Source organism: Alexandromys fortis, unplaced genomic scaffold (assembly GCF_014885135.2).
Source record: "Alexandromys fortis isolate MF-2015 unplaced genomic scaffold, M_Fortis_MF-2015_v1.1 scaffold_69, whole genome shotgun sequence".
Lineage (NCBI taxonomy): Eukaryota > Metazoa > Chordata > Mammalia > Rodentia > Cricetidae > Alexandromys > Alexandromys fortis.
Window position 1 is genome coordinate 7,381,608 of NW_026067951.1, and position 12,228 is coordinate 7,393,835.

Consider the following 12,228-nt stretch of genomic DNA (forward strand, 5'->3'; position numbering starts at 1 on the left):
CTTGTTTATTATATTTTTGTTCTAAAGTCACTTGTGTTCCAGCTTTTCATAAGACATTCTCTGTATGTTTATTCTGGAATATTCTGGTCCCACAGATAGCTTTCTGTTAAAAAAAAAACAAAAGCGAAACGAAACTGGACTGCTGTTTAATGAATATGCCTGCTTTCTTTGTGAGGTGTGAAATGCTCATAGTAGCTTTTCATAGTGGGTTTTCATGACGTCATGGGGAAATGTCTCCACCAGCTCATTTATGGCGGAGGGGACTGTCAGAGTCTCCTTGGTCTAATGCTTGCGGGTTGAAAAGGTTTATGGATCAGCTGTAAATATTTTCTCTGGCTTTATGAGATCTCTCATAAACAGGGTGTATGTTTACCTATTGCTCACTGGACGTGCCTTTAGAACATCGACTGTCTGGGACACAGGCCCGGGGAGGGGCTGCGTGTGGCAGATTTTAACAGGCTGTGTTATGGCTGAACCTAAGTTTTGTATACGGCTTTATTGTTCCAACAGCAAGGCTATTGTTATTGTCCAGTGCTGGACATACAATATTTGTGTTTTGGGTCTGATGCATGATTTACTTTTCTGTAGTGTTTTTGTTTGTCAGAACGACTGCATTCTGACTGTTAGCTTCTGTGTGTCTCAGATGTTCCAAGTCCTGTATCTTACTTGCTTAGGTTGGGGCTTGGGACCTAGAAACTTTTGAGAGGCATGGATGTGTTCTCTTGGGTGTTTGATTGTGTTCTCTTAAGTGTCTTTATGGTATATACTCCAGAGGCAGTTTAAGGTACTTAGATGGCAACATTTAAGGTCGTTACCTTCCAAGAGCTTCTTTAACTGGGCCTGGTGGTGCAGGAATATGCCATTTCAGCTTCTTGGGATGCTGAGGCAGGAGGATCGCAAATTTAAGGCCTGGTGTGGGCTGCAGGGTGAGTAGTGAGAATTTGTTTTAAAAAGTAATTTTAGCATTTTCTGATTACAAAAAAAGTAATATTAGCATTTTCTCTTTATAAAATAAAGTACCATTTTCTATTCATTTCCTGGACTATGTAGAGTATAACAAGACAATACCTTTTCTTTCTGATAACTGAAAACATTGTTAGTAGAAAAAAAGGCATCATAACCTCTAAAGAAAACCTTTCTTTCTACAAACCTCCTGGTCCTAATCCCTCCGTGCCACCCGAGTGCATATAGCACTTCAGGGAGGACCACACGCCCGAGACAGCACTTCCTCTTTACCAGTGGAATTGGATTTGGTTTGTGAAAGATGTGTGGTTGAAGGTCAGCATCTTTTGAGCATTTTTGTAAGACAAGAGAAGCGGACATTTGGAGCGCTCCCTTTAGGTCCCCGCACCAGCACTGCATTTTCTTTACGGTAGCCTCGCGGATGGGTGGAGTCATGCCAACTGCACAGTGGTGACTCTTTCTTGTCGTTGCCGATGGAAAGGTTTGGATTTGGCTCACAGTGTGACTGTGTGATCGGTCATGGTGACAGTCACCTTGAGGTGACTGGTCACATTGTACCCTCAATCAGGAAGAAAGGAGAGATGAATGCTCATTTCCTCCTTTTTATCCAGGCTAAGGCTCCAGTTCATAAAAGGTGCCAACCACATATAGGGTGAAGTGTCCCCCTTCCGGTAATCCAATCTGGGAACTCCTTCATTGGCACCCAGAGCTTTGTCTCCTGGGCGATTCCGGATACAGTCCAAGCAAACCGTGACATTATCATAGACTGCTTAACCCTAACCATTTGAAGTTATAATGTGACGTTTATGCTGTCTTTATCTTACAGTGTATTATTTGATGCTTCTCAGTTATTTAATGTTTTGGCAATTTCTTTTCAGATTCCAGGCAAGTAGCACTATGTAGCTTTAGAACACTTATGACCCTGACTCTCTCTGTCTCTGTCTCTTTTGTATATGAATGTACTTTAAGAAGACAGAAAACAACTCTCAGGAGTCTGTTTTTTTCTTTTCTTCAAGTGGATTCCAGGGGTTGAACTTTGGCCTCCATCTTTGGCAGCAAGCCTCTATGCCTTCTAAGCCATTCTGTCTTGAAGGCCATTGTATGCTATGGTTGTTCTTGTCCTTCCCCTTGTGGGTTGAGAAGCCCATATTCTATTGACTTCTGTTGGTGTGACACACCCTCTTGTTGAAGGCTTGGTGTGAGAACTCTTATATTGCAGGAGATGGGGTTCTTTGGGAGGTAAGCATGTCACCACAGATGACATGGGGTCTGTCAGGCACCTGGTCTGTTCTGTTGGTAACTTGCTTGGTGGCATTAGGATGCTCAGGTACTTTGCACATGTACTTTTTGTTTGTGTGTGTGTGTGTGTGTATCTGCTTCTTATCACGTGCACAGGAGCATTTGTGGAGGCCAGAGAGGGCGGTGGGTCCCCTGAAGCTGGAATTGCTGGTGTTTGTAAGCTGCCCGATGTGGGTGCTTAGGAACTGGACTTAGGACCTCCGCAAGAGCAGCAGGTTCTCTTAACCACTGAGCCCTCTTCCCAGCCCACTTTATTTCTCTTAAGATGTTACTGAAGCCACAGTTTTTATAAAATTCTGTTATTTTCCAGTCTCCAGCCTTGGTGGGTAGGTAGTTTGGTGCCTGTGTCTATCTTGGCACACACTTTGTGTTTGAAGTGTCTCTTTCCATTTCTTCCAGCCTTTCCAAACTGGGCTGTCTACCATGGCTAATGTTAGGCTAATCCGTGTTAGCTTTAAGACAACTCTTATCCATTTGACTTGAAAGCACAAATGTTGCTTTTAATTTTGACAAGGTATCAAAGTGTTGTCTCTTCTGGTCTCTCCGTCTCTGTTTCTGTCTCTCTGTATTTCTGTCTCTGTCTTTATCTCTGAGTCTTTCTGTAAGTCTGACATCAATGCTGGCCATCACTATGCATTTGTCTTTACTTACTTGCTTAGGCAGACCTTTTCATTGACTGGAGCTCACTGACTTAGCTGGCCTGGATGGATAGTGAGCCCCAGGGAGCCTCCTGTCTGTCTCCCTTTGATTACATTTATGTGAGTGTTAGCCAGCATGGCTTTTCTATGAAGTTTCTGGATATCTGAACTCAGGTCTCATCCTTGGACAGCCAGCAGTGTACCAAAGGAGCCACCTCCCCAGTTCCCCTTTCCCTCTTTAGACTCAGCATTTCTCTTTAGACAGCCAGCAGTGTACCAAAGGAGCCACCTCCCCAGCTCCCCTTTCCCTCCTTAAACTCAGCATTTTTCCAGCAGCAAACTGAGTTCTTTAGAGAGTTCAGCCACGTCCTTTAAAGGCAATGAATCAGTCTGTGTCTCCCAGACATGCTTTGCCCTGGTTTTGACATTCTTGCTTTGTTTGGTTTCCACAGAGGAAGGTTCTGGCCTGGAGGAAAACGGCTTCAGCTGGGGAGACTATCTGGAAGAAACAGGCACCAGGGCGGCGCCACACTCATCCTTCCGGCATGTATGTTCAGCACTGCACGCCCTTCATGTCTGTGGGAGGGAAGGTGAAGGATCTGTTGGGTGATTCAGGAGCCAGTCAGAAGAGAAGAATGAAGAGGAAAAGCAGATAAGATTTTACTGGAGGAAGGCGATATGGGCTAGCCGCACAAAGAACAGGCCGCAGCTGGATTCTTAGAAGCCAGCGAGCTAGGCAAGAGGTTACATTCATGTCTTCTTAGTAGGTGTAGTGACTGTGCATTTTTTTTAATAATGAGGTGACATTTGGGGCTGGGGCTTAGCTCAGTTGACAGAGTGCTTTCCGACTAGCATGAAACCCTGGGTTTGATCCCCAGCACAGCCTAAAATGGGATGTTGTGGTGCATATGTGTAATTCCAGCCCTGGGTGGGTGGCGGCAGGAGGATTAGAGTTCAATCTCAGGCTATATAGGCATCTCGAGGTGAGCCTGAGCTACTTGAGATTCTTTTTTATTTTTTAAATATATATACATATATATATTTATTATGTATGCAATATTCTGTCTGTGTGTATGCCTGCAGGCCAGCAGAGGGCACCAGACCCCATTACAGATGGTTGTGAGCCACCATGGTGTTGCTGGGAATTGAATTTAGGACCTTTGGAAGAGCAGGCAATGCTCTTAACCTCTGAGCCATCTCTCCAGCCCGAGATTCTTTTTTTAAAAGTTGATATTTTTGTTCTGAAAAGCCACATTAGAGTTTTCGAGGCTTTGGAGGAACGATAAATCGGGTGGGAGGAATCACGACAGATATTCTGAAAATGTCTCACAAAAGTCATTCTCCTTAATAATATCTGTTTGTATAATTTGGCTAGCATGTCCACCGGCAGACAGACAGCAGGAAAAAGGAACACGAGTTCTTGGCAGATTATTCTTAGGTGCGAGCTCTTGTTTCTATAGCTCTAACGTGGAGAAGATGATGTTCTCCAAACCCAAGCTCTTATGCCTGGCAATTGTTTCAGCAAATTAAATTTTACTTTGGAGAGACCTGTTTTCTTATCACGCGACCCCAGCAGCAGCTCTACCTTCTTAAGCTTCTTTTTGGCTCCTTAGCTGAAATAAGAGAGCCACACCAAGTTCTTCTCGGAAATGAAGTGTTCTTTTTTATTAAATTTGTAAGATTGCACCCCTCTTTCCTTCCCTGTGCTCCTCAAGCTATGGTTTAGTGTGATCATAGTTGTAGCCACGTAGTGACGCCAAGGGCTACTTTTTCAAGCACAGCCGAAGCAATGCCCCTCTGGCTTATACTGTTAGGATCATGACCCCCCCAGAAGCCACGATGACAAGATACTGCGATGGCCTGGTGATTTCCTTAAGGCAGTTTGGGATAGAAAGATGAGTGGCCGACAACTTCCCCCCTTTTTATCTGCACGGTGAAGTCATGTCTTCAGGAATGAGTCACCGCCAGTCTCTTGACTCATCACTTCTCTCGTGTCCTTTTTAGTTAAAGTAGATGCCACCCAATGGTGAAGGCCTTGATGAACATGGGCTCATTCTTCAGGATGCCTGTACTCCTGAAGGCTGATGCAGGCATCTACCCTTCCAGGTGTAGACGGTCCTGTGGGCAAGACTGAGAGGAAAGGTAGCCTCAGTCTCACAGATCACAGTTCATGGTTCCATTGCTTTCTTGGCTGGGGAATGCTAAGACCTCCAGGCTGCAAAGATTTTTTTATTTTTGTTTTCCATCCCAGTGGTGGCTCCTGGAACACAGAAAAATTGAATTACTTGGAGAGTATGTAGCTGTGATTGAGATATGTTGCTCATTGAACTCAGGATCTTGGGAGCCTTTGTTAAAAAACACTAGCTTTCACTTTTTTTCTTTTTAAATATGGGTCCCATGTAGCCCAGTCTAGTCTCAAACTTTTCGTGTAGCCAAGAATCACTTTGAACTTCTGATCCATCTGCCTCCACCTGCCTGATTTTTTTTACTTTCTCTTTTTTTTCTCTCCCTCTCCTTCCCTCCTTCTCCCTCCCTCCCTCCCTCCCTCCCTCCCTCTCTCCTCCCTCCCTCCCACTTTCCCTTTTCCTTTTCCCCTCATCCCCCCCCTCTTTCTTTTTCAATGGTGTAGTGCTGGGGCTCAAACTCAGAACTTCTGCATGATGGGCAAGCATCCTGCCAACTGAGCAACATTTTCATTCCCCTTGGTGTTTTTGAGACAGAGTCTATTTGTGTAACCAGGTTTTACACAATTTAGGGTATTTGTGCCTTCGCCTCTAGACAGTTGGAATGATGGGTGTGTACCACCATTCCTGGCTCATTCACTTTTTGTAATATTGGTTTCGTACTGAAATGACCAACTGTTGAATTTAATGGGTGAAACAAAATTTGTCATGAAAATCCACTTTATCTTTCCTTTGAATGTGGCAGAGGACTTAGCCTTGCATTGGAGGCTCATGTTCCATTTGCCTTAAATGCATGCCTATGTTAGGGCAGCAGAAGTACTGTTTTAAAATGCCATCTGCTTGACTAGTTCTTAAAATCCTTTGAGGCACATGGCTAGTGTGATTATGGTTTTCTTGTGTTTCCGATATCTCAAGGTGGAGATCAGCATTCAGAGTAACTTCCAGCCGGGAATGAAGTTGGAGGTGGCCAATAAGAACAATCCAGATACTTACTGGGTGGCCACGATCATCACCACCTGTGGACAGCTGCTGCTTCTGCGTTACTGTGGTTATGGGGAAGACCGAAGGGCTGACTTCTGGTGTGATGTGATCATAGCAGATCTACACCCTGTGGGGTGGTGCACACAGAACAACAAGGTGTTGATGCCCCCGGATGGTGAGCTCACATACCGAAGGCTTTGATATCAAAGAGGTTGCTCTTCATGATTCCTGTCCTTGCTGAAGGGACAGAGAGAATCATCTAGAAAATTGTGAATCTGTTTAGTGCAAAAGTTTCTCAGTTCTTTAAAACATCTGGGCATTATTATCTAATGGATGCTGTGGGGTGGGTGGTGTGGATTCTGTGGGGTAGGTGGTGGTTTACTATCTTGTGGATGCTGTGGGGTGGGTGGTGGTTTACTATCTTGTGGATGCTGTTGGGTGGGTGGTGTGGATGCTGTTGGGTGGGTGGTAGTTTACTATCTTGTGGATGCTGTTGGGTGGGTGGTGTGGATGCTGTGGGGTGGGTGGTGGTTTACTATCTTGTGGATGCTGTGGGATAGGTGGTGGTTTACTATCTTGTGGATGCTGTGGGGTAGGTGGTGGTGGGACTTTGTTTACTAGAAATGGTATTGATCTTCAATCAGTTGGATCATATAGGAAGAAAAAGGTTCAAGACCAATTCTCAGGTTGTCTTTGGATGGTAGGAGATAAAGTTAAGCTGGATGTGTGTGTGTTTGTTGTGTGTGTTTGTGTGTGTGTGTGTGTGTGTGTGTGTGTGTGTGTGAGAGAGAGAGAGAGAGAGAGAGAGAGAGAGAGAGAGAGAGAGAGAGAGAGAGAGAGAGAGAGAGAGAGAGAGAGAGAGAGAGAGAGAGAGAGCGCTACTCTTTGGGGATTAGGTGTCTTGCTTTTGAACAAACTTTTTTTTGTTAAAAATTAACTTATTTTGAACTATGTGTATATGTGAGTATCTCTGTGTAGCTGAGTGCACATGATTTTAGGAGCCCAGAAGAGGGCAATGGATCCCCTGGAGCTGGAGTTGCAGGTGATTGGGTTGTGAGCCACTTGACTTGGGTGCTGGGAACCGAGCTTGGGTTTTTCACTATAGCAGTACATGGTCCAAACCACTGTGCTGCTTCTTCAATCCCCCTACATTGATTTTTTTTCCCCATAAGTTTGCCTGTTTGCTTTCTTTTCTCTTCCTGTCCCTTGCTTTTGACAAGGTCTTATGTAGCCCAGACTGATGACCTTGCCTCTGATCTTTCTGCTTTGACTTTCTCAGAGCTAAGATTATAGACATTTTTCACTACTGCCCCACTTACACCATGCTGGGGATTGAACCCAGGGCTTCCTGCATGTCCGGCAAACACTCTACCAACTGAGCCACATCCCTAGCCCTGCACTTAGTTTTTGACCTTTCTTACTGTGGGCAGACTGAGGCTATGGGACAGGAAGAAAGCTAAACTGATGAGAACTGAGATCACTCAAAGCAGTGGTACGGGCTCATATAGACATGAGATCAGTTTAGTCCCCGCAAGACAATGGTTCCCCGTTGGGGCAGGTTTTCTCCCCGGAGACATCTGGCAATGTCTGGAAGTACTCTTTTGGCCCTGATGGAAGGAGATGCCACCAACACCTAGTGAGACCAAACCAGACCCTGCACCTCCTCCAATGCACGGGACATCTGCACAATTAAGTATTACCAAGTTCAGTCTCCCTGAAGTGCTGAAGTTGAGGGCTCCTGCTGGGGAGGAAGGCATTGAAGAAGCTCCTATGGGTCTGTGAGAGCTGAGTTCAATCAAGTATTTGACTCTGATCTCTGTTGTATTGTGTGGTTATAACATCAGTGGTACCCAATGGCTTTGATGCTGTGTCCCAAGGGTATTTCGAGATCTTTGTACCCAGATGGCTGCCCTTTCTTTGGAGTAATCTCTTTCCCTCTCCTTCTCCATCTTTCTTCCCTTCCCTCTCTCCCATCTCCTTTCCCTTCTCCCTGTCCTTTTCCTTCTCTCTCCCTCTCACTTTTCTTCTTCTCTTCTATCTCCTGTATCCTTTGCTCCCCACCCCAACCTCCGGTATGATTTTTTTCTGATATAGAAGAATGATCTGTGGCTTTTATTTCATCCCTTTGTTATGCATAATTGATGGCTTGCTTAAGAGGGGCCATCCAATTGGCTGAGGCTTAAGAGCTGCTTTTCTGTGACATTTGTCGGGGTTGAATCCATTGCCTTGACCTCAGTTGACATCATGACCCCTTATTGTCTCGGAAGAAAGAGAGAGGGCATCCTTTTGGATCTTTGTGTCTGTTCTGTCCTATGCCTGGAACTACTTGCCTCCTTTCTCCTCTTTCCCCACTGGTCCCTGAGGTCAGAACTGATCTGTGCTCACAAACACGTCTGTTGGGACCTTGGTGTCGCTCACATCTCAATTATGTGTGTGTGTTTAATGTAACTTAATTGATTAATTAATGTTGCAAGGACTTTGAAAATATTAAGCAAATGCTCTACTACTGAGCTGTGCCCTGGCCCTGTATAATTATAAAACATAATTCATGTATTGTAAACATCTGTCTAAGTTCAGTGATTTTTTTTAAACTATATTCACAAGATTCTTCAAGCAGTGTTACTATCAAGGCCTGGGATGTTTTTTATCTCTCTAAAGTTATTCTTCATTCTCATCTACTATCAATCTGCTTTTTTTAAAAATACAAAACAAATCACATTTTAAAATTTTATTTGTATGTGTGTGTTTGTATGAGTGTATGCAAGTGCACACACATGTATATGTGCGGAGATCAGAGGACAACATACAGGAGTCAGTTCTCCCTACGTGGCTGGCAGGTTTGGCAGCAGGCAGCTTTGTCCACTGGAGCATTTTGCTTCCTCTCCCCAACCTGGTGGTTGCACTTTACAATAGCTGCTTTGTGACCCCCATCTCCAGAGCTCTTGCGTTCCAATGTTAGTGCTCTAAGAGCTCCTGGGTTCACTTGGGACAGTCCTTGCTGTCCCTGGGGAGATAAGGCATAGTCGATTCATCAGATCCCCTCTCTCACTTGGAAGAAAAATATGGCAGTTGTCAAAGTCTCAGAAACACCATCAAATTTGTATCCGGTAGACTCTGTGCTATTAGCCAAGACAGAGATGCCTTTAAAATGACAAGATGAAAATGAAAAATGGAGAAAAACTTAGAAAAAGGGAGCCCATTAATTTGATGGAAAGATGAGAAATCTTTTCAGACAACAGCGAGCTATGTTAGCTTGAGGTTTTCTTCAGTGCTGTCTTGTAAAGAACTTAAAAAAATTTACTATGTAATCAATATGACTTGGGAATCTTTAGTTTGGAGAACAAAGTCAGGAAATAGCATGTTCATGGGGCAAGAGGTTTTATTGATTTCTGTGGGGGAGGAGTAATAACCAGAGGCCGCGGTTGTTCTACAGGGACTGGGGGAATCTGTGTTTTGAATGGGGATTTTTATTGTATGGTTTTCTTAGTGAGTTAATACTATAAATGCTGCAACTGTGCCTGGGTGATCTTTATCTTTGTTGTAGTTGAATTTAAAGGGCATTGCAAAATATGAAATAGCAGTCCAGGACCCTAATGTTTCTGTCTGAGAGGCTCCATGGTGATGTGGAGCTTGTACATACACATGAGGTATGTGTGTGTGTGCATGTGTGTGTGCGTGTGCGTGTGTGTGTGTGTGTGTGTGTGTGTACTACAGGACAAGCTTGGCTGTCTTGCCTTAGGTCTATCCACTGTGTTGTTTTTTTATTAGTCAGGGTCTCTAGTTGGCCTTGGGCTCTTTGATTAGGCTAGGCTGGTTCAGGGAGCCCAGGGGAACTGCTTTCACCAATACTGGGATGACCAGCCCATGCTGCAAGGACTGGGTTCTGGAGATCTGGTTTATTTGTTGAGCTATCAAAGCAAGAACTTTACTGACAGCTATCACTTCAGCCCAACTAAGGCTTTTTACAGGTACCATGAATCAAAGTGAAGAAGGGGCATTGCAGTGGACTAGAGATCTGAGCTCTTAGGAGAATCCACCACTAACTTGGCTCCGAGTCCCTTCAGCCCTCTCCAGCAGTCTATCTTTGAAGTGAGGGTTTCTGTATTGTAATCTCAGGGAGCTATCTGGTCCATCCTTCCTGCATTTGTGATTCCAGTTAAAGGAGGAAAGTGTGATTGCTTACTTTTCTCTTTTATGAATGCTGTATGGAGTTTGTTTTAGAATTAGGATCCATGCATGTTGGCTTCGGAATCTATGAAAAGCACAGGAAAAAAAATGCCTGTGTCTCTGTTGGACGATGGTTTTATTTCCATTGCTGTGATGAGATCCCCTAGCAGAAGCCACGTGGAGAAGAGAGGGTTGATTTGGTTCCCAATTCCAGGGTGCAATCTGTTGCGGATGGCGAAGTCAATGCAGGGACTGAAAACGTCACACCCAGTCAAGAGCAGTGAGAGAATTAACGCTTCCTCGCCTGCTCCCAATACCTGTACACAGTCCAGGGTCCATCAAGTGAGATGAAGCCACTCACATTCAGCGTGGCTCTTCCTACCTCAGCACCAGGATTAGTCCCCACAGACATGTCTGCAGACCAACCTGATCTAGACAATTCCTCAATCAACTCTCACCTTAGGTGATTTGAGATGGGGCATGTTAACAATTAAAACCTAACAACCATGCATGTCTAGGATAGAATACTCTTGTGACTGCCTGGGTAGAGTGTCCTTTGATCAATAATTAGGGAGTTTAGTTCCCCTTTTCAATCTAGAGAACTAAGAGTTTCTAATTCTGCAATGAGTGATCGGGGAACCAGTGATAGCTTGGAGTACATGGGTTTTTGCCTACTGTTTCGTGGAGAGAGAAAAAGGAGGTCCCTCCTCAGGCTGAAGTTACTGGGTTCAAGGTCTTTTCATTATCTAAAGTTGTCTCTGCATCAATGAGAGAGCAACTCGATTGATTCATTGTTTGATGCAAGGTATTTATGGGGTGCTAGCGACTGAACCCAGGGCTTTGTGCTAAGCAAACACTATACCAACTGTGCTGCATCCCCGAATCCAGATTTTATTATTTTAGATGCCGTTTTGATGGGGCCCAAAGACTGTGTTTTCCTGCTGCACTCTTTTAGCTAGAGCTTTGGATGAATGTAGGACTTCATAAATATGGTAAATGTTAGGAGGGAAGATCAGCAGGGCAGCATTCCCAGTTCATGTCGTTCTGATGTGGTTCCCATCAGCAGTCAGAGGACTCCATTAACAAGGACATGCTCAAAGACAACTGGGTTCAGTGGCCAATTGGCCGTTGACAGTGCAGTTAGCGCTCCTGCTCCAGGGCTAACCAGCGCTAATCTTTCATATTAAAAGTATTAAGAGACGTACTACATTAAAGCCTCACTAAGTGCAGCGAGGGATTAGAGCGCCTATTAGCAGAGCAAAATGGAAAGCGCTTTGGCTTAGTAAATCAATAAGGCTTGATTTATTCATAAGTGTGCACCACGCTCGCAAAGGGCAGCTGCCAAATAATTATTGTTTATGGTGATAATGTACGGAAATCATTTAATCCAATGACTGTTTTCATTGTTATGTATTCAGACGTAGCAACATTACCTCTTAATGTCAGGGGCCCGGGAGCATCGCTGCGCTGATGCTCTGAATGGCTCCCATTGACTTCTTTGAAGGATGCTCCTGTGTGAGATTGCAGGTGAATATGTGTGGAGATGCAGGACAATAAAAGCCCTCAGCTTCTAAACAGGCAAGTATTTATGTGTGCTTTCAGCGGCTGCAATAAGCGTGTTGGAATTACAAGGCCTTAGGAGTCCTGTCACTAATTTTTATTTTCGCCATTATTAAAATTTCTGTAATTTGAATTGCAAACACCTGTAGGCACGCCGGAATGACTATATTTACCATTTCAAAGTGGGATCACCCTTACCACAGTTAATTAATATATATATATATATATATATATATCTTATTTGAATAAAGGAATGTTTATTCATGAAGTGTGAGGAGAAAGTGCGAAGATGGCCTTATGTTTTGTGGTTAGATCTGCCAAGTTCTCTGGCTCGGTGAGCACTTTAGTTGGTTGTAAAGGAAGAGTTGCTGCTGGGCGGGACACAGCGCTAAAATGTCCTAACACAGAACTCGCTTGTCCACAACCGTTAATTAACC

At 44.3% G+C, this 12,228-nt stretch overlaps 1 protein-coding gene across 4 annotated transcripts in view; it reads left to right on the plus strand.

Annotated features, from left to right (window-relative positions):
- Sfmbt2 (Scm like with four mbt domains 2) overlaps positions 1 to 12,228 on the plus strand; it is a 179,815-nt gene that overhangs the window by 27,294 nt on the left and 140,293 nt on the right. For all 4 annotated transcript variants that reach the window (XM_050150485.1, XM_050150484.1, XM_050150482.1 and 1 more), the window contains 2 exons: positions 3,353 to 3,447; positions 5,999 to 6,239. In XM_050150485.1, the coding sequence (XP_050006442.1) occupies positions 3,353 to 3,447; positions 5,999 to 6,239 (336 nt within the window). The remainder of the gene's footprint in view (positions 1 to 3,352; positions 3,448 to 5,998; positions 6,240 to 12,228) is intronic.